A 23,698-nucleotide genomic window follows, 5' to 3' on the forward strand; every position below is an offset into this window, starting at 1 on the left:
TTAACATCACAAAAATCTTATAAAAGGCATTAATTAGGCTTCCCATTTAGGCTAAGCCAGAATGAGATCACAAAGTCACTCATGGTAACCAGGTCCCTGCTCTGGAAGTGTGCTTTTTCAGTGAATGGCTAAATACTAACAAAAGAAACCTTTGACTCAAATACCACTGGTACCCCGGGTCTTGTGTCTGTATAATGCCTACACATTCATTTCTTTCTCTGCCTATAGAAAAAAGAAAGTCTGTTTGTTTTTCTGATTCAGTCAGCTCTTTTAGTCTTTGAATCTAAGGAGAGCCCAGTGAAAAGAGAGCATCTTATCAGCGTGCTCCAGCCAGCGGGCTGTCCCCCCTCCACACACAAAAACCTCCAGCCCTCACAGCAAAAGGCCTCGCCCCTAGGAGCCTTTTCCCATTTGAGAGCTGACACCCCGCAGGGTTCTGACAACAAATAAATGAATACACAAGGCCCTAACATAATTAGCCATCTTTTCAGGTACAGTGAGGTGGGTGGGGGAGGAAGGGTTAGAAGAATATTTATAGGAAATTGGCTCCACTTATGAAGTTGATGAGGGCCCTTATTTTAAATGAAGTCACAATAAGTGTGTTTAGAAGTCCCTGTTTATGAATCTTGACAATTTTGCTACATACTTCAGACAAGTTACCAATGCAGATTTTATTTTTTAATTAAAAATTACTTTATAGTGCAGAAAAAAGTCCCATTGACTTCAACATGAAGGGCACACAGACTAGGGCGTGTTTACTGCCTTATTAAAAGTTAGCATATAAAGAGCCAAAGACCAGAGAACAGAGAACATCACTTTTGGACACTGTTAAAACATTTGCAGATAGCCTTATCCTAGCACATACTAAAGGAAACGCAAATCCCACGACTTTAAAAACAAGAATTCAACATACTGAATAATCATTCGAGTACCTATAAGAAAGCTGCCAGGCATCTCTGTCATTGTCATGATTTTAATAAAGCCACATCTGCATGGGAGGCTATAGTTCGCTGGTATCATTACTGGGATAATAACTTAATTGATTTGTCTCAGTGGCTAAAGATGTAGACAAGAGATTTATTACAGAGGAAAAATATCTGCAATCCTGTTTATGTTTTCTCAACAAGCATTTTGCCACTGACCTCTAAATCAGTTTAACCTTTTTTAAACAGACCTGCACATTTTTTACATAATTTAAAGCTAGGTTTTGTTATTTCTGCTGCTGACTCTGTGAGATTTATCACAACATGGCTTCAGTAACCTCCTTTTAAAAACAGAGATGAGAAACAAAACAAAAGGCCACAACTATAAGCTCCTGGCTCCACTCCTTTTCCCGGCAGAGGATTTGATCTGACCGCTGAAGTGCCTTTGGAGTTCAATCTGTTAAAAAATGTATGAAACGGTATTAAAATAGGAAAAGGCATGTGTATGACTCAGGCTTATCCAGTATCTCTGCAACTAGGATGTCACAGGATTTCCCTGTGCTTCAGAAAACTGAAAACCTTGAGAAAGTGACAGTAGAAGTTCCTGTTTCTCTCTTTTGCCTTTTTTTTTAACTAAGGAGGGGGCGCGCGCGAACACACACACACACACGCACACGCACTCACACACACACTCGCACGTCTTCCGGGTTTCCTACAAATCAGACAGGTTCTCTGGGGTTCCAAGTGAAGACCGCACGCCCACGTTACGACTTTTCCGTACTCCTCACACACAAAGGTTGGGGGAAGAAAGCCAAACTTGTTGCAGGGCTGGGCGAAGCCCCCGGCCCGCGCGCTGCCGCCCGAGCCTCGCCGCCCCGGGCCCTTCCTCCGCGTCCCACCCGGCCGGCGGCGGGCGAGGGCATCGCCCCGCTCCGGCCACCGGCCCCGGGCCGCCTCCTTCGGAAACAAGGTCACCGCCCAGTCCGGTCCCCCGGCGGCGGCGGGAGCGGCGCGGCCGAGCGCGGCGCCCTTTGTGGCCGGGCGGGGACCGCGCGCCCCCGCGCCCCTCACCTGCTTGCGGTAGGGCGTCCTGCAGTGGCCGCTGGCCCCCGGGGCGCCGCCGCTGCCGCCCGGGAAGATCATCGCGGGGCCGGCGCGGAGGGGCCGCGGCGTGGGGAGCCGGCCGGGCCGGGCCGGGCCGGGCCGGGGCGGGGCGGGGGCGCTGCGGTCGCGGCTGACTTCTCCGCCCTCGCCGGGAAGCGCGGCGCGGCGCGGGCGGCGGGCTCAGGCAGCTCCGGGGGCCGCCGCCCAGCGTGCCATGGGCCGAGTTCGCGCGCGGAGCTCTCCGGCGGGAGCGGAGGAGCAGCGCCGCCGCGTCCCCACCTACCGCGGCCTCAACCACCGCCCCGAGAGCGCGCCGGCCGGGGGCGGGGAGGCGGCCGCGCACCGCCTCGCGCCGCGCCCAAGTCCGCCCGCCCTCCACGCCCGCCCGCCGGGCGCCGCGCCCGCTGCCCCGCCGGCCGCCCGGCCCCCGCGCTCTCCCGCCCGGGCTCGGGGCCGGGGCGTCGGCGGCGCGGCCCGGGAGCTGCCGGCGCCCCCGCTCCGGTGCAATGGTTGGGTCTGGCCGCCCGCATGCCGCACATTCCTTGGAGTGGCCGCCCCCCTCCTCCGGTTTTTCCCCTCGGTTCTTTGCCGGAGCACCCGCTCCGGCTTGGCACCCCGGCTCGAAGCCCCTTTTAAGGGCATCGCATCAAGGACCCACTTTGGCACCTGGGTAGGATGAGAAAGGATCTCCAGATTTGGAGGGGGGGCGTCGTTTTTCATCTCTCACAGGGTCTCCCTGTGCCCCTTTCCCTGAAGAGGTGTGGACAATCCCTGCTACTTCGACAAACAAATCAGCTCTCCATCCAACCTTGACAAATGGGTTCCCAATTCACACGTCAAACAAAATTCTAACACGAAAAAATAGGTCTGTCCTTGCCAGCCCCTCTCTCAGGTACCTACGGTAAAGTTTTGCATTTCATTCCTATGCCTTAGTTGACAAGCTTTCCCTCAAAATGACAGTTATCAAAAATCATCTCAGGCCATCCTTTGGGAAGCCTTCTCTTCTTCCCAAAACTGGAACAGTATAATCCTTCCTTCCTTCCTTATATTAATTATCCCGAATACACGACAGGAATGTGTTCTGTTCAAGGGACATACAAACTCAGTAAGCAAAAGGACAAAAGGAGGAGGTAATTTCCTTTGTTTCCAGGGTGGACGGAACTAGGCTGCTCTTCAGGCTGCTCCCTTTTCTCCAGCACCCTTCTGTGGATGTCAAGCCCCAGGCCTATGCAATGCAGGCCTCTGCAGCAGTTGGTCAGGCAGAGCGCACCCTTCCTGGACAGGACAGGCCACGGGGCAGGCTTGCCATCTTTCAGGTTGACCTGTTCCCTGGTGAATATTACAGAGAATTATCACTGCCATAAATATTGCCGATCTCTTCCTTGGCTTGTAGACTCTAACACCTTCTTGGAAAGGCACATCTGCTATGATAATGAAAAAATCCTGACTTGTCTGAAACATGAAGGGACTCAGCTTGTCGATGTCCTAAGAAAAACAGTAACCTCTATGAGCTTCAAATTTCTAGCTAAGTTATACTCATTTGAAAGTTATTCTAGAAACAAGAAATTTAAAAATCTATTCCAGATATCCTAAGATAGTGACTTAGTGGGTTGCTTCCCTATTCCTGCAAAAGTGGGAAGAATTAGCAAATTTTGCCGATTAAAAGCAACCATATATCCAAAATACACATGCAATTTCTAATTCACTTTTCTTTTTAAAATTCAGCAAAAGAACTTAATCTGGACATAATACTCCCAGGTAAAATATCTGTCCTTGCATTGTTTAAATAGTGGGCATGATGACAGAAGCCTGGGATCTGGGAGGCTGAAGCAGTAAGATTTCAAGTTTCAACCCAACATGTGCAATTTAGCAAGGCCATGTCTCAAAACAGAACAGAAAAAGGGCTGGATGCACAACTCAGTGTGAAGGCCTGAGAGTCAATCCTTAGTACTGTGATCAATTAAAAAAAAATAATAATCGAGTAGCATGACTAGCTAACATAAATGCCAGGACTGTTTGCTGGTACTCTATGTACTTACAATTTTTTGGAGGAAGGCTACCTTTTTGCTGTCTTCTCTCACTAGGACTCTGCAGCTATTAAACACAAGTATACAGTGAAGGTTTGACTTAGAACCCTTCAAGTCAAAGATGCCTTTTCCTGAGAACTTACTGCTCAAGACCCCAGCAATTCAGACCAGTCATCTACAGAAAAAGTCCGAGTACAACCTTGGTTGTCAAGACCGGTGTCTTAGGAAACCACAATCTAAACCACAGAACAGCATAGATTAATTTTTATGTGTCTAAAGTCTTAACACTTGTACTACTGTACTCCAAAATGTTCTATTCCAGAATGTTGATGCTTGATTGGTTCCCCTGCAGTAGCTTTATAAGGATAAGAAAAAATTTACATGATAATAGAATTTAAAACAAAGAATCCTAAGAATAAGTATACTAAACATAGTAAAAAACATAGAATATCTTTAAGACTAAAAAAGATACCTAAACATCAGTATATAGTATTAAGTATAGTAGCAAATGGCATAGAAGAAGAGAATAGGAGCATGTATTCTTTTTTTAAGAAACTATGTCCTCCAGGGTTCAAAAGTTCCAAACTTGTGTAGGTGTACACTTCTAACTAAATAAATCATTATTACAAAGAAAAAGATTGATTGTGCACACTGAAAAAAAGTAAATGCAATGAATCCAACTTAACCTGCCCAAACCATGAGACTATTAAGTGGGAAGCTAAATGTGGAACCGAATCTACTGGGTTGTTTTAATTTTGTTCCTTGGATTGCAAATCCAGATTCCTTTGTGCTGACAGGGATGGGGGGGGTTCCCATTTTAGGGAAACAAATATGAAATTATGCCGTATATTATCAATTATAATTATTCAAAAAGTGTTTAGCAGTAAGTATGATCATAGGAATCAATCCCAGCAAAGTTCATCTGGAAAAGTGTACTGATCTTTGAAACAAATATATTTTTAAAAAGAGAAAGTAAAACAGTGCAGAGAGACCACAAGTTGTTATAAGAAGAACAAGGACTTTGGAAACTATGGAGATGCACATCCTCTACGAAGGAAAACTGAGACTTTGCTGCCCATGCTGTCATACAACATCTCCAACCAACCCTCCAGCAGGGGTGGGTAAAGCTGTGGGAATTTGACCCCCAGGGCAGCCAATCCACAGACTAGCCAGTGACCTATGACCTGGCTAGGACTGAAAAAATGAGTAGGGCCAATCCTATTCTCACCCTTGGGAATTTGATTCAGAAAACTGCAAAAGTTGAACAGTTAGTAAAGGGGTAAACTACAAGAGTTTCACGGGGTAGCACCGAGGCCACAACAAGCCAATACCATATGCACGCCAAGGTTATGAGGAGGCAGAAACTATGAGTAAACAGGAAGCTGACTGGCAGCAGAGCCAGGAGCGGGTGAGCTCTTGGCTGTGAGATGCTGGAGGAAGCTGTAGTCCCCAGAGCTTCTCTGGCTTTTTAGACTTGAAACAACTCTTAAGACACCACATGTATACTTAACCCCCGTGACCCCCCCCCCCCCCCGCCCTTCCAACCCCGTCAGCACAAAGGAATCTGGACTTTGCAATCCAAGGAACAAAATTCAAACAACCCAGTAGATTCAGTTCCACATTTAGCTTCCCACTTAATAGCCTCATGGTTTGGGCAGGTTAGTTGGATTCTCTGGTCCAAGATTGTCTTCATAAGATTGTTGTAAATATGGTACACCAAAAACCTCAATAACTGGTAGCTGTCACGATTATTTTCCAGGTTTTTATAATGTTGCTTGCAGATTCAAGTAAGTGTGCTTGTAACTATCTGATGCTTATCTTAAGTCCGGTTGACCATCTAAGAATAGGAACAAGGATCAAGAGCAAACGTAGGTAAGAGGAAGTCACTTTTAATAACTGTTGAATGGCTGAATGAGCATGCTTTCTAAGACTGCAAATATTACAGACTTTAAAAGGTTAAAAAAGTCTAGCACAGAGTGTTTCAAGGGCTTTGGTGTACGGAAGTTTTTCTTCATTTATTGTTCAGTTTTCTTTAAAGAAACTGTGTTGGAGCAGGGCCATTTCTGTGTGAATGAGAAGGCTGTGAGTGGTGTCAGAGATCATATTCTGTAAGACAAGAATAATGAGGATGGAGCAACCAGTACATGCAGAAGCCTGCAATCTAGTAGGGGAGATAAGACTTACGGGCAATAATGCCTTCTCGGACTTAAAAGACCATGTGCAACTGGAGTGTAGGGAGACAGAATTAGAGGGTATTTATTGCAAAGAAACAATGCAAAAATGAAACTTTCATTTCTTAGTCTTTCACATCTTATTTCACTTTCACAACCACAGTGTGAGTGTAGAAAGGTCATTAAGCTCATTGTGCATATGGGGGGGGGGATGTTAAGGGTGACTGACCCACCCACAGAGCTAGTAAGTAACAGCAAAACAACTTTAAAACCTTGAACTACGGGGCTGGGGATTTAGCTCAGCAGCATAAGCGCCTGCCTTGCAAGTAGGCAGTTGTGAGTTCAATCCCTGGTACCGATAAAAACGAAAAAGACAAAAACAAAAAAAAAACCTTGAACTACCCATAATTAAAACATTTACTTAGTCCTATGTGCTCCTACACTCTAACACTGTACTTCAAAAAAGTCTGACCAATAAATAGTCTAATCCTTAGGTGAGTGTAAGTACTTGTTACCATGTCACCCAAGTTGCTGTGCCAATCACAAGCGGCATTAAATGTTAAGTGGGCGGCAAGTGGTCTAGAAAGTAATGTGCTGTGGAAGTCCACAGGATGGAGAGATTGATGCAGGATAGAACATGGCTATGAGAGGCTAAGCTGCATAAATGTTTTATTAGAGAGATGTACAGAAAGGAGCACTGTGCAGATGACCAGAAAAACAGAAGCAAGACTAGTTAAAAAAAGAAAAAAAAAAAAAAGATGGAGATTTGGGGCAATCCTGCTGAAATCACTGCTAATAGAAAAAGCATATGAAAAGGGCAGATGAGAAAGAATTAAATATCCAGGAGAGTCTCTCTCTAATAAACCTTATTACACACATTTCTGAGCCCCTTGTAACAGTGGAACATTCGAGTGAAATTCCTAAAATGTACGTGTAGTACCGAAGCTAAGTTTTGAAAGAGAGGATGTCTATGAGATAAAAATAGAACCTCTATCAAGACAAGAGCTGACCTCTAGCAGGTTCTACCCGTCTACACCACTGCTAAGGCGTGTTGGATACCCTGTTTACTTGGCTCAAATTTCAAGCAGAAAAGAATTAACAGAAAATATTCATTTAACATTATTTCAAATTACAACCTTTAATGCACAAAATATAGCCACACAATTGGTTAGTGTAAGCAGTTCTCACTAAAAGACTATTCACATTTGACAGTCTCCATGCTTAAAAGCTCAAAAAACTTCTGGCCCTTAGCAAAATAAAAAAGGAAAATATATACGACATAAGCAAATTTTTAAAATTTCTGTTTTTTTCTTGGTACAAAATAAAGTTGATAAAATGTCCTATTTCTAAAGTAGCAACAATATTTTCTATTGTTTACTACTTTGCTTTTTTTAAAAAAAAATCCTTATTCCAGACTTTAAAGGTTCCCTAGACACATAAAAATCATTATCTATATAAAAATGAAACAACTGTAATAAAATAAATACCAGAATATATAGGATGACATAAACATAGCCATATTCTGATGAGTCTTACCAGACGTCATGTTCTGATGATTATTAAATATATCCTGATGAGGAAAACAGAAAAAACAAGTTTTGCCCTGCTGCTGCTTCTCTGTGTGGACTGTTAAGTAACAGCAACGGACATTTTTTCAATATTTTATATTCCAGGCATTTTATAAACATGTTTTGCATGCACACACACATATACACACACATACATATAAAGAGAAGAATGACTACCTCATTTTAATAATGAGGAAATGGGGGCCCAGAGGTCTAAGTAAGTTTCCCAGGTTCACAGATCCAGTAAAAGTGGCTGGGGTTTGAATTCAGGTCTCTCCAATTCCAAAGTCTTCTGTCTACATTAAATTTAATGGTGTTTATTATTATTATTAGCTATAATGAAGTCCAACCTGCACTACAATGCCACAACTCCTGGAAAGCCCCATGATTACAAGGTGAAACAACCAATTTACTAAGCAAAGTGTGTTGGCTAAGCTATGATGTCCGCTAAGTTAAGTGTATGAAATGCATTGCATTTTATGATACCTTCAAATTACAGTGTCTTATGGGGACATAACCCTGCCATAATTTGAGGAGCTTCTATATACTGAATTTCTAATCAATTGACTTAATGGCAAACTTCCTACTTTTAGAATATATACTGAATAGTAAAGATAAATATTCTAACTCCAAATTAGTGCCTAAATCTCACTTAACTAATGGTTGCTAAGGAACACTCTTCTTGCAAGCAGTTTCATTTTCTGTGATAGTTGGTGGGATAAAGTTAAGAGGCACAGAGAGCTATAGTCTAGCTGCTGAGATGATGTTTCAGTGAAAGGTTATTTCCAGAAACCAGAACTGGAGCTGAGAACATATTTTTCCACAAAAAATAATGGGAGGCCATACTAGAGATTAGTTTCATTATGGGATTCATGGGCACTTACAGGTTAACTAAAACTGTATTCACCACTCAGGACATTTGTCTCTATGGGAAAACATATGTCATATTCAAAACAATTTACGTGAAGTTTTCTTTTGACATAGTTATTGCTGTGTTCTTATAAATAGTGAGAAATTCAAAGCTCACCTGAATTTTTGGTGTAAGAATTTGCTAAACAATAAATTTCCCTTTCCATATTTTTCTATCAATATAGGTACATGGCTTATTTTTTCAAAAACTAGTAAATAAAAGTTATACATGTTAAAAATTCAAAATTTTGTTTTATACTACAACGAATTTGTACTTGTAGAATTGTATATATATATAAATTTTGTTTTATACTACAATGAATTTGTACTTGTAGAATTGTATATATATATATATATATATATATATATCAACTATTTGTGTGCAACCAGGACAAAGAAAAGTCCCTTTTTCATATGTTACAGATGGTTGTTTTCCTAAATTACCTGGACAGATGCACCAGTCCTTTATACTCTTTGTGGAAATCTAGTATTGCCTACCAGAAAATAGGCAATAAGGGCTTATTTTAAAGCTATATTATAGATAATTCAAGAAAGTTTCCTTGAATTATAGTAAAACTTACATATTGTGAAAGAAAGACATTTACCAGGGAATCTTCGTGACTAGTTTTCTTAAAGAGCTGGAAATAACATAATCCTTTATGTGTGTGGCCAAACCCAAGGGTAAGAGCTGAGGTAAGGAAGGGACTGGTGTGCTGGGAAAAACACTAATCATGCCCACCTTTTAACATGAGAAGAGACAGAAAGTTCTCAGAAAATAAACAGAATTTTGGAAAACTAAAGTCAAAATCATGAAATCATGGAACCAAAATGAATCTGAACCTGGAATGACCATCTCCTTTCCATGAGTAAAATTCAACTGCATTAATGACAATGTTGTATACAGCATACTACACTTGGGACACCGAGGACAAACAAAACTCTCAAGTCATCTAAGAAAGCCAAAAGGTTATTATCATGCATTCCTGAATGTCTGTGGTGGATCCATAACATGAGTTAACACAGAAGGACAAAAAAATCAGCATTTTTTGTTTTTTTTTTTCCTCCTTAGTTGCTAAAATTACTGAAGCAGTTAGGGTGGAGTTTCCAATTCACTGGCTTTGGGATTGATGGAGTATGTGTCTAGTGTGGGTGGGGTGGGGATGGAGGGTGTGTGATGGCAGAGCCTTGGGGTCTATCTGTTTCTTATCCCTTTGACTCCAGCACTGTTCCCCTCCTCTACTTTCCGGTTGCCTGGAGCTAAGCAGCTTTGCCCTGCCACACCTTTTTGCCATGATGTCTCTGTCTTGGAGCTACCCAGTCATGACCGAAACCCTGAACAAATTAAGTTTCTCTCCTCCTTTAAGCTGTAGTTGTTGGGTATTGTCTCACTGAAAAGACAATCACCATTCAAGCAGGTCTGTTTCACCTGAAGAGGATGCTAGAATAATTAATGGCATCCTTTATGTAAATGAGAATGCTGAAAAGCTTTTCATTCTCCACAGAATTACAAAGCTAAAAGAAGAGCACACAGAATTACAAATAGGTTTCTACTTGGTGGAATATGTATGAAGGCAAACTTTCCAACGGTAGGATACACAATGTAGAGTTCTAAAATAGGGTCCCTAAGGAGCTTATAAAACTCCCCTCCCTTCTAAGAGTTTATAAGAGGATGGGTTCTGGATTATCTATTACACTCAGCACACGGGGTGAAATGATGACAGACCTGTGGCAAATTGATACTCCCCAGGAAGAGAGAAGTCAGATGAGGAAATTCTGGTGTTGTCATGACAATATGACTGATAATGACATCAGCAATTCTTAATTCCAAACTGTAAAGAACACTCCCAGGAAACTGACATCATATTAAACACATACTCCTCAACTACTCTTCCTTGGTCTCCCATTCTAATATTTGATCTAGTGTCAAATATTATGATGTTTCAACCACAGGATCTTGCCAAAATCTGTTAGAATATACCCATATCTATGGAGAGAATGAAGATTGTAAATATTCACAGTCACAGAGAGATGTATTTATCTATTATAAAGAACACAAATATTCACAGATACAGGTATAATAATTGTATAAAAATGTTACCATTTATAAAATGCTTTAATGTATATTATCTCAGTTAAAGTCTCAGAGGAGGCAGGGTAAGTATCTCCTACTCCCACTTTGTTTTGAACAGGTAGGTCAGGCAACTTGCTAAAGATCATAAAGCTCAATATTAGAGAATTTCAAAGCTGGAAAAATTATTAAGGACCAATCCCTGTGCTTGTGTGTGGTATACAATAATCACTCAACAAATATTTTAGTAACTGAATGCTACTGTTTCTCCTTGCACACCTTGATCCATAGAAAATTCATCCCATTAGCTGTATTTAGTTTTATCTATATATAAAAAAAAATCTTTTGCTAACCAGCCTTAAAATCTGAAACTACGTGTCAGAGTTCTACTTCAGGAGTAGAATCTATGGCTTCTATAGATTAGAAGTAATTTTCTTTGTATTCTGTGCCACCATAAACATAGAGGCTCAGTCTTTAAAAAATCTTACAAGCTTATACATGATTTAAACAGTCAGTAAATCTGTAACTATTTACTTTTTTTATTTTTGCTTTTTTGTGTGCCAGGAATCGAACGCATGACCTTGCACTTGCCAGACAGGTGCTGTGCCACTGAGTCACATCCCTGGCCATACAGTCTTGCATATAGTAGGTTTTGCTGAATGTATGAATGGCAAGGCAAGATAGCTTTCTTACATACATAAACAAATGGCAGAAATGATTTTCATCCTTTTTGTTGAACATGAACACCTGAGTTAAGAGCTAAATGTAAAGGTGGTGGCCAAATCTTTTTAAAAAATGTTTTACAGACTGGGGTTAAGGGTATAGCTCAGTGGCAAAGTGCTGCCTGGCAAGCACAGGATTGTGAGTTTGATCTCTGGTACAACCACTCCCCAAAAAGATAAGTTTTACAAATTTATTACACTTCATAAATTTGTACCCTAACTTTTTGATCACTTGGGATCATAAGAGGAATTGCATGTATATATGACTTATTACGGAGATGAGATTTCATGACAGAATTTTTCTCTTGGTCTCAATTGTTATTATCAACATAAATCTTCTAAGTTTACTCTTTGGGTAAAAGTGAAGTGGCTCCTCCTCTCTCTACAAACAAGTATTCTGCAAATATTTGGATGTAAATTGTATATCACGCAATCTAAGACTGATGCCTGAAAACTGCCTGAAGTACTCAGATGCTAACAGTGAAACAAGTAGACAAAAATCACCAGACCTCATAAAGCACAGATGCATATCAATTCCCAAGGTGCTGAAATGTGAAAAAGGTAAGTCTTAGAATCTATGAAGTATGGCAAACAGGTGCATGAACATGGTGTATTCAATTACACATACATGTTCTTTTCATTCATAATTTAAGACTCTGGAAATATATTCTGTCAAACACTCATTTTTAATTTTCCTAAGAAAATAACAGTAAGTGGTTATAAGTAAATGACTCATACATCCAGTTTTTCCAAGGAGATTTGGCAGTAGTGGGCACAGTCTCCATGAATCAGACTAAGGAACTTTCCCCTAATCACACAGATGTATCCATCACAAAGGAGCAAGCTGAGCTGTCGTTTCCCTTCTCGGTCACCTCCCCACAATTACAACAGGCAATACCCGTGGTGTTCTACATGCACAGTGCACTCAGACTATAGGGAGATGAACTGAAGTTCATATTTATTTATCAGACTGCTTCAAACATTTTATTAGTGCTTTGAAAGTTATCAGTTACAAAGTAACCTGAGAACCAATCAATCTCTATTACCCTGTCTCTATCCCCACCCCATCCCATCCCAGCCCTATCCCTATCCCTATCCCTATCCCTATCCCTATCCCTATCCCTATCCCTATCCCTATCCCAATATTTCTATAAGTAACCAATACTGTTCTGGTAGTCTGTAAGATTGTGAGTCTTACAAACAGACTTCTATCCTTTTAGAGGTCCTAATGCACTAGTTTTCTGCCTTCCTAGTGTTTCAGATAGGAAAAGAAATGTCTGCATAGATCACATAAGTTAGACAAAAAGAGGTGTATCTAAAGTGTTTATCACAATCCCTAAAATTGGTAGGAAGTTACGAAATGAATCAAAAGCAAACACTTAACACATAAGATGACCTACGTATAGAAATTGACATGAATGATTCACCTGTGTAGCAATATTAATATCTGATAATTCGTATTTATTCAGAAACTGATTAGTCACCGTGTAGTTCCTCCTCTTATTCAAGTACTGTCCTTACAGTCATTTCACTGGTGTGATAATAAAAGTGAAATAAAAAGTGAAAGAAATTGGTCGATTTATTTATGGACTCTAGATTGATTAAATTAAAACTTCAGGACTAAACTATGAATTTTGTATAGCTGTAATGTTTCCTTTTTTATGCAGGAACATCAGTGATCTCATCTTTAAAATAATCTTTTAGTAAATATTAACGTACCAAATCAGTAAGTCCCTAATTCAGGCCCTAATACACAAGTATTCAAATATTTGTTGATGAATATTTGAATGAATGGAAAATATCTGCAAAATGCATGTAAGTCCTAGTCAAATAATTATTATTCCATAAAGATAAAAGTAGCTTATGACTGAGATGCTTGTTAATTGATGCTAAAAGGAAAATTCCAGTTCAAGTTCTATAGTTCATGATCTCTTGAGTGATTTAAAAATATGTTCTAATTTAGAAGTTCTTAGAATTCACATAAGCTATTTATCATAATCATCCTCAGGCTACAAAATATTATAAATTACCACAGGGAATGTTTTTCTCCTGTTTTTATACCTGCCTGCATATTTTATTTAAGATATAATAATTCAGGTGAATTTTTGATGACTAGTAGATTTATTAAATTAGGTGAACAAACTCTGATAATTTAAAATTATTTTATTCTCTCATATAATACTAAAATCTCTACCAATAAATAAAAATAAATTAATTATTGATAACCACTGAAGCTATTCTTTTTACTCTGGTGTGTGTGTTTGAAAACTTCTACAAGGTATTTTTAGTTGGTATTAGTCTCGTGAGGCTGATTCTCAAGGGATTCCAGACAAGCAAGACAAATCCCTGGTGCTACAAACACCCGTGAAGGGACTACAAAGTTGATCATGAGTTTTTTTTAAACTTCATCTGTGGCATATTACTCTTATGAATTTCTCCTAGCAAACAAGGAAAGAATAAAAAGTTGAGGCATGAGACAACAGTCTGGAGAGTGCAGAGATGACAGTGAATCATTAAGATACGCTGCAAGTCTAAGTGATTCCACAGAGGAGAGTCAGCTAATTTCTACACTTAATGAAAAGGCACAATTCTAAATTCACAGCTGCTCTGTCGTTCTGTCTCTCTTTTCTTTTTCTCTACCTCTTATCTGTTAGAGTCCTCAAACTGAAACGGCCTCTTTTCTGATTTCCCTTGGGACCATCCTTATTTATTTGCTGTAAACTTTGCATCTGAAATAACTTTTAATGTCTTCTTTGACCTTAAAACTCCCACATCAAATAAAAATTTCTGAATGACACTTGAAAAGCTCTCCACTTTCTAACTCCTTTGCCCCTTTACCTCTATTCCAATACTATTTGTGTTTTGGCTGCCCATGAACTCACTCTATTCTAGCTCTGAGTTTTTCTGCCAGGAAACAGCCTGTTTTTCCATCAGCCAAACCACACTCTTCCCTCCCTCTGTTTACTCTGTTGAAATCACAGCTCATGGTCTGCTCTGAGTTTTTTCTGCTGTTTTCTAAATCTTCTTGTTCTATTTGCTAAGGACTGTTTTAATGCCTACATTAGGCCAACACACTATCTTTACGTTATAAACTGCCCAGCTGAAGAAATACCTTTATTAAAAGAAATATCTTTATTAAAAGGTATCCAGTATGAGCTCAGCGCCTCCTTACTGACCTAGCTTCACTGTAAATCAGAAGTTCTCAGTTTCCTTTCCAGCCAAACACACCTGAGGACTTCTGTACACTCCATCAGTTGCTGCAGCTAATTTCCACATGATTTGGAACCAGAAATGGTGAGGAAACACACTCCTACTCTTACCTAAAAATAGTTGTCATAAAAAATGAACGAGGGGGGCTGGGGATTTAGCTCGGCGGCATAAGCACCTGCCTTGCAAGCAGGCGGTCGTGAGTTCGATCCCTGGTACCGGTAAAAATGAAAAAGACAAAAAAAAAAAAAAAAAAAAAAAAAGAACCAGGAAGTGCTTATGGGAATCCAGACAAGATAAGCATTTAACTTTAGTGCCTTATCTATTCTATCTATCTATCATCTATCTATCTATCTAATCTATCATCCATCCATCCATATTTACTACTCATCCATGTCAATCTATATGCATGTATATATATGGATGGATGTAGCTAAGCTAGCTATGCTATTAAAAAGCTTTACTGTAAGTTTCATAAAAATTATAGCCTCTTGGACCTAAGAGTTAGAAACTAAACGTTTTCTTGGTTAAGCATTTATTTATTAGAAGCCAAGATGTTATCAAAAAGTGTTTTAGGCTAACAGAAGCAGCCAAGAATTACTTTCCTCTGATGATACCACTTCCCTTAAAACTCTGGTGGCTGATTCTTTGTCTTTTCCTTGTTCCTCTTCAATGCAAAATAGCACAGCCCTGAGATTTTCTCCATTTCATTCCATCACCTATAAATTAGACTCTGTTTGGAGCATGAGCTTTCTATAAAACTCCCATGATTAAAAGGTGATTCTACTATCTGCTAGGCCATCAGCCATCTAAATCCACTGTTCAACTATAAAATAGGGAAAGGTGTCTCCCTTATGGTTTTTTCAACAAGTAAAGGAGATACTTTAGTTTGTTAAATTATGAATATTAATTATCATCACTTACCTATCCCCAGGGAATGCTTTCCTTTTTCAGATAAATTTAGTACGTCACTACCACTATTTCTTGGGTAATATTACTGTATTATCTAAAACCCCAGTGATAGTTCCACTTCAAGAAAACCTAGAGGATGTGTATGTCATCTCTCCTTCAGTGACTGATATCACTGTGTTATCAAATTCTCAACTTCCCATCCTTTCATCTATTCTGTGCTGTAATTCATAAAAATTATTGAATGAGAAAACAGTTGAGTGCTTAGCACATGCCAGACATTTGTTACAAGGATTTTGTAAGCATTATTTCACTGTTCTTCACAGTATACTACCAAACTCTCAATTGCCCTGTCCAGAGGAAGAACCGAGCCTCTCTTTTACTCTCTTTATTGTCCGACCCTTCTAGGGGTTCACATCATCACCACAGGGCCACCAACCCACCCCTGCTTCTTCACCACATGTCATTTAACCAACCTCAATTCATTAAGTCAGCCAGTTCAAATTTGTTTCTTCTAGTGCCCAGTATTCACAGTCCTGTCTTTCAAAAGTGCCTTGCTAACCAGAGGTTTCTATTCCTCCTCTGGAGTTGCTGACAACCTCTGAGGCAAATCCTGACAACACTTACTGGCTTCATTAAAAATTCATTTAATTTTAGTTAAACCTTCAGTGCTGTGCAACATTTGTATTACTCATTTACTAGTGGCTCCCTATCCCTTCCCACACGAAATTAATTCTAATTTTCCCCTCAAACTCTCAATCCCACTTTCATTTCCAAATAATAAGGTAGATAATACCATTTACATGAAATGTCTTCAGTTCTTTCTCAAATATATCTGTATAGTTTTCCATATCTTATTGGCACTCTTTTTAGTAATAGAGATGTTCTTAGTTCTTAAGATATTTTTACATGCATCTTTGATTTTTAATTAATTTACCTAGAACTCTCCCTTATCTCACCCAACTCAATTTCTGTTGAATTGCTTACTTGCTTTCAGTTTTTCTTGGCTAATTAGTAAGTTCTATTATAAAAAGATACATTGAGGTATCTTTTTTTTTAGAAATTAGAACAGCAATGAAAAGGATTTTTTTCATCAACTAATTAGCTCGTCTTTTGTTTTCTAAAAAGAAAAAGAGCGCTTTCCTTCATGCTTAAACTATTTTTTAATTTATTTTCTCCTTTGCTGCAAGAGTAACACTGAGCTGTATATCCAGCCCTTTTATTTTTATTTGGAGGCAGGGTCTCATTAAGTTGCCCAAGCTGGCCTTCAACTTGTGATCCTCCTGCCTCAGCCTCTGAATGAGTCGGGGTTAGAGGCAAGCACAGCCACAATGGCACAGCGGACATTACCAGCCTTCTCAGGTCACTCATAGGCCACTCAGCAATGGAGATGGGCTCACCTTCACTTGTCCATTCTAATTACAGACCACTATAGTCTAGCTTCTGATCTCACCATTCACAATTGTCTCTCACTCCCCACGCAACATTACTTGGTTTTATATCAGTTTCAGCTTCCCACATTTGTGGAACTCCAAGCTGTCTCTTTTGGTTATCTTCCTTCATCCACTTTATTCTCTGTTTCAGATTTGTTTCCATAACTGATTCTGCCCACAATCAGTGCTTCAAAAGTCAACATTAAGCAAAAGAATCCCTTGGGTTCCAAACATGGCTCTTCCACTGGGACCCAAACCCACCATGGGCCATGCTTTCTTGTGCTGTACGCCTCCTGATCAGCATTTATTCCTTGTCCCCTTTCCTGATGGCACCTTTGATATCTACCTATATGCTTTTTAAAAATGGTAAATGTATCAAAAGTTTTTAAAGAAATTTGTTACAGTAAAATACACACTGTCATTAATCCCCCTCCAGCTACTCCCTTTCCCTTTTAACACACTTATTCCATTGCTCTTGCCACTTTCTGAAACAACCCTGGAAGGCTTCCTTTGTGTCTTTAAGTGTGTTATTGTGGCTTCCTACATGTCCTGAACTAATTCAAAGTATTTGTTTTTCATGGTCATTTTGACTTTGGAGAAGTTGCAGGAGTCAGGTCCAGTATATAAGGTGGATGCAGACATACCATAATGTTGTTATTTGATAGAAATTGCCATAAATATTTCAGCAATACAGTGTTATCAAAATATACAGAGAATATTTAAATTAAAAACTTTACTGTGTGAAGCTTGAAGTCTAAGTAAAACTTTTAAGACACAATGCCCTGAATTCCCTCTGCTTCAAACACACTTGGCAATGTTCTTAGTAATTTTTCTTCTACTATACTACGTTTTTTAAACTTGAGCATTCACCATGTTTTTCAATCACCCCTTGTAGTACATGCTATCTAGTATGGCCACTTGTGTTGTACTTTGTTTGTATCTATTTGTCTTTTCCACTAGCAGGTCCATTTCACTATCTGTGCATTTCTAGAGCAATGGGTTCACCTCGACGCCTTGTCTACCATTGTAAATCTAGAAAACACAAGTCACACTAAATGTATTATTGACTTATGGGTTCAAGAAGGGAAAAAAGTACCATCTCATAAAATGAAGAAAAATTTCCTCACCCTCATATAACACTCTTCCTGTCTGTTTTGTTTTCACACAGACAGCCTTCAGAGTCTGAGAAACACTTGTTCTCTAATGAGTGAAAACACTCCTAGGTGCATTTGGGAATGCTGATTACTTCCAAAATACAGGGGAAATAAAGGCCCCATTAACAGACAAGTTTTGGATATTGTTGTTCTAAGAGGGGTAGACAAGCAACTGAATTTTAAATTGCTTTTCAGGATCTTTTTCAACTTAACTTTTAGTTGAAAACTTTTAAATTAAAACAAAATCATACATTTTGTGTATAATTATGCGCACCATCTATTCATTTGTAAATGGCAAATTAATGCATGTGGCAGGAACTAGGAAGAATTTTATAGAACTCTGCCAATTAATCTGTCTTGTCAACTTGATGAATTATGAGACTCCTGGAGAGGTGACTGGATCACGGGAGTGCTACACTCTCAGTGGATTCATCCACCATAGACTCAGACCACTGAAACTGTGAGCCAAATACGCCATTTCCACCTTTCATCTGTATATAGCAGGCATTTTGCCCAGGACTGGGAAAGCTGGAAAACACAAAATGAACTGCAGCACCTCTATTTCAGATTTAAAAAAATAAACAAAAGGAAATGAAGGAATTGAGAATTGAGAATTCTTTCCTCATATTTATGTACACATCCTGCTCAACTGAAAGGGAAAAGATGAGCAGCAGTAGGAAGGCAGGATAATTTAAAACACAAACATAAAAAGGATGCTTGCCTTAAGATAATGAGGGATTGGTATTTTATTCACAGACAAATTATTAAGATCTGAAAGTCAAACCAAAGTAGTCTTCAAGGTATTATTAGAGACCTTAACTTTGCTTCTTAAGTGGAATGTGGTGCTTCACTTCTTGACATCTTAAATTATCAGAGCTGTTCCTCACAGTCTTAAATCATCAGCGCTGTTCCTCACAGTCTATTTACACGAAGCAGCATGAAGTGGGAGGATTTAAAAGCAACACTATTTTTTAATGAGACAGTGTAGACTCTCAAGTTTGAATGCATACAATTCTTTAACACCTCTCTAAACAAAAAATTTCTCAGTATTTTCCTTTCAAACTGATTTTTTTTAATCTGAAGAGGTTATCAGTTCTCTTAAAATTCTCAAAAATATATTTTCTTCTCCAGCTACCTTTTAGTTATTTTATATCTTAGGTCTTTTAAAAGTTGTTTAAAATGCTTACTTAAAAAAGGTCCTGAACATAAAGGGAAGCTCGTGCAGTACCTGCAGTGGCAGGAATAAAATGACGTTGGGAGGAGGGAGAAGCAGGAGACAGGAATTATCAGTGATGATGGTGACTCACAGGATTTCCAATAACAGAGACACAGGAAGAGAGAATGAGAAGACAAAAGATCCCAACAAACAAAGGAGCTCGACTCGGAAACCAGCTAAAAAAGGAACAACTGAATCACAGAAATGGTAGAAATTCAAGAGGAAAAAAATTTTAAATTCTTCCTCTTAAAACTGTGTCTTAAATTGAGAACAATCATCTGGCTAGTCTCTATAAGGTTACTATAAGAGACTATGGCCTCTGCGAATTTTGAGATCTGGGAAGACAGCATTTTACCTATGTTCTGCGGAGGTCTGGTTTTGTAACTGAGATTCTTATTCAAATAATACATGTATATATATATATATATATATATATATATATATATATATGTATTTTCCCTCATACTGAGAATTGAACCCAGCGCCTTTACACTGAGCTACATGGCTAGCTTTTTTTTTTTTTTTTTTTTTTTAATTTTGAGACAAACTCTCACTAAGTGTCTAAATTGCCCAAGCTGGGCTTGAATTTTAAAAAAACAAACATAAAAAGGATGCTTGCTTTAGATTTTCCTCCCTCAGCCTCCCAGAGTGCTTCGATTACAGGCAAGTGCCACTATGACCACTAGTAAGTGTCCTTAGAACAATCCCATCTCCTTGTTTAATACAAATAGTGGTGGGTCTCTATTACTTGCAGTCAAAAATATATTGCTAAAAAAAAATACAAAATCATGTAAGAAACTGTTTCATGTAGGTGAGCACTTAGCAATAGCACGTCATTTTAACAGAGAAATAATTTAATCTCAGACAGTACCACTAGACAGCAGGCTTTTAGATTATTTCTTTTAAAATATTATTTTAAAAATTGAAGTGCATTCACCTACGTGATTGACAGGCCCTACATTCACTTTAGCATCCCAATTAAAGTGCTCCAATAAAAGCTTCTCATATGCAATCTGAGCTGCTTCAAATTCTTAAAGAGGAATGGCAAGATAGGTATTCCTTGCTCCCCCCAAACATATGGCATAATTATCCCTCATCAACTTTAAAATATCTCTTTAAATAATTGTATACTTCTATGTTTCTAAAATAAATTATCATTTGATGCATATGAGTTAATTGTGACAAATTCCTATAAAAAGTATATAAATGATGTGCTAGTTCAGTCATTGCTAGGGATTCTGTTTTGTTTAGAAATGTACATGTTTTAAGCCAAAGAAGATACTTTTGTTGCTATTAGAAGCTAACAGATTTTTGATAAGATGGTCTTAAGGACTGCTATATTTTAAACATAAGAACTTCCGGTCCAGATTTGTGCTGCCACCTCGTTCCGGATGACTTCTAAACAACCTAGGGTCACAGTGGCCTCACTTTAATTAGTATCTCACTGCTGGAGGGAAGGGAGCATGTCAAGAGGAAAAGAATGCAAAAAGACACTATAAACAAAGGTCTTCAAGGCGACTTAGTGGTTTGGTCAAGGAAAGAGTGTAGCTTCTTTGCTGCCAAAGTAGGGCCGGAAATGGTTCTGATTCCTGTAAATTGAGATGGTTGAAATTCTTATTTATGCTGGCTAATTCTGCCTTAATGTGTTAGACTTTATCTCTATTTCAATCTGATAATCTATGACTGAAAATTATGGATTCCTTGTCTAGAGGGGAAAAAAAATCCATAAAGAAAACAGATGATTCAGTCAAAACTTTTCCATGCAAAGTATTAAGGCTTAGCAATATCCAAGTTATACTAATGCAACATTTTCCTTCTTTAAATAAAAAGTATAATATTTAGGAGAGTAAAAGTCAGTAATACCTATTGGAAAGATATTTTGAAACCCTTATTAAATACTTAAAACCTTACTCTATACTAAGTCAACTAATCCTATTAAGTCAGGAAAAAAAAGGATATGTAAGTTGGACTCAGTAAATAAATGAGTAAAATGAAATCCAAAAATTTTTGCCTGAGAATCAAGAATGATACAACTATTTTAAAATCCTAAAAGCCTAAATATATAAATATCCATGTATATCCAGCTACATGATTATGTGTACAAAGACACAAGTATAAACTCCATACACATAAAATTGCATAAGGAATGAAATTTAAAAATATCAATGAATAAAACTCTTTAAAAACATGACAGTTACATGTGAATAAGTAATCTTTTAGAATATTAAATCTTTATTTAAAAACATTGATGCTGATTAACAGTTTCCACTGGGTATTATTTACAAGAACTCATCTCAGCAGGGTGCCTGTCCCATTTCATGATCACATAATACACTCTCCCTATAGGACCATTTTCTAGATAAGTCTGAATGTTAACTTGAATTTTATTCTCTTCAGAAAGTAACTTTTAGTCAGGATTGAATACAGCTGTTAGTACAGACCACTGTTCCAAAAACGTTTCTATGAGAACTGGACAAAAACACCGTTTTACAAAATGCAAATTCCCTTTCATTATTTTAAATCTGTGCAGTTAAAGATGGAAGGAAATTTTTGTTCTTGTTAGTTAAATTAGACTTTTATAAATATTGAAGAGAAAGCATGCAGGGCGGTTATGAGATTTCTGTTAAGACTTTCCATGCACTTTTGTGGACTATGTATTTCAATATCCACATCACCAAAAGTTTGTTTATAACAAATACAGGGCCTCATTTTTTGTTCCAAAAATCAAAGTCATAGTTAGACTCAACTTTTTCACTCTCTAATACAACTGGGTTTTCTCTCTATATATTCACAGAAATACAGCCAGGCAAATAATGTGGGGCAGTCTCAAACAGAGGAAATGCTGCCAGCTAAAAACACCGGATGTAATTGAGACCACAAGAGACACATACTCAGTTATAAATATTCAGCTACAAAAAGTATTGGGAAAAAACAAAGCCTAACTTTTGATTGGGTGTCTTCTTTGAGGAGAATTTCACTAGTTCATCGCTTACTCCCAAACAAAACAAAATGTGTGGGGATCACTTTAATAATCTCAGGTTCCACTTTCTGGAGATTTAATAGAAAACCAAAACTATGGATTTTCCCATCCCTGGCCACATTCCTACTTTTGTGGAATGGAGAACAGAGGGGTATAGGTGTCAATCTGCGAGATGATACCGGTTAAATAACCTGGATTAGCTTCTATAAATAGTTGGGAAGCAGAATTTTGTTAAGAATGTCTTTTTTAATAGCATTACAGAAAATCTTTTCAACAAAGATCAAAGTAAATGTCTATAAATGGACAGGTATCAGGAAGTTAATGAACACTCTTAACCATCTTAGGCAGTGTGGTGGGGACAGAAGAAGTTAGTTTACAGTCTGTAATAGCTGGTCTCTGATGCTTTCTTTTGTGTGGAATGACAGTGGTGTTAGTTATAATGAATATTGTTTACTCAAAGGCTATGAAAATACAAATTTGAAATTTGATTGGAAAACTTAAAGAGTGTGGGACCTCTATTTATCGTATTTATTTAGGTTTGACTATCGGTGCTTCGAAGCTTCCCATTTGACTTGCTATCTATTGCTCTCTATTCAAAGACTTTTTGCACTTAAATACAGTCATGTATTCAAAAAATAATTCTTTAAAAAATTGAAAATTCAACTTTCTTTTTTACCCAGAGATCAGAATATTTCAATTGTCAAAACACAATAATTTAGCCAAGAATTGTGGCACACATCTGTAATCCCAGCATCGTGGAGGCTAAATTAGGAGGCTCATGAATTTGAGGCTAGCTTGGACTACACAGTGAAACCCTGTCTCAAACACAAACCCCCCTCACTCAGAGGAAACAAATAAAAAACACACATAACTTTTATTTGAGTCATTGACTAAAAGGAATAGTCAGTAGTTTTATAGTTTTCAAACTTAAAAAAAATTTCCTTTCTTTTGCATGTAGCATGATTAGGAAGGTGATTGTATCTTATAAGTTATGAAAGAACCATCCACATGTCACACAGGAAAAGGTAGGTCCTGTGGTAAGAACCAGTCATTTTTGAAACTGTTCTGTTATACTTAAGTCAGCCATCTTACTAATTCAGGCAAGTTCTTTTGAAAAACAAGTTTTAAAAATATTTTGCCACTAGAGGGAGTTCAAAATTTCCTTTGTGTCAGTATATAACTAAAGTGAATTTTACATCTGAAACAACAAAAAGTATGATTTGGTACACTTCATTTTTACTTAGCAATACAGTTAACTCAAGAATTAGGTTTTTAGGGAAAAAAATAGAATAACCCCTTTAACTAGA

General features: G+C 38.4%; 1 protein-coding gene across 5 annotated transcripts in view; it reads right to left on the minus strand.

Annotated features, from left to right (window-relative positions):
* Positions 1 to 23,698, minus strand: part of Rbms1 (RNA binding motif single stranded interacting protein 1) — a 204,273-nt gene that overhangs the window by 118,628 nt on the left and 61,947 nt on the right. Inside the window, exon 1 of one of the 5 annotated variants that reach the window (XM_063259152.1) lies at positions 1,995 to 2,165. The exons of the other annotated variants lie outside the window; for them this stretch is intronic. Coding sequence (XP_063115222.1) covers positions 1,995 to 2,066 — 72 coding nt within the window. The 5' untranslated portion in view covers positions 2,067 to 2,165. Of the gene's footprint in view, positions 1 to 1,994; positions 2,166 to 23,698 lie in introns of those variants that run through there. 5 annotated transcript variants of the gene reach the window in all.

This window comes from Cavia porcellus, unplaced genomic scaffold (genome assembly GCF_034190915.1).
Source record: "Cavia porcellus strain 051 isolate PalLab524CR breed Dunkin Hartley unplaced genomic scaffold, mCavPor4.1 scaffold_12, whole genome shotgun sequence".
NCBI lineage: Eukaryota > Metazoa > Chordata > Mammalia > Rodentia > Caviidae > Cavia > Cavia porcellus.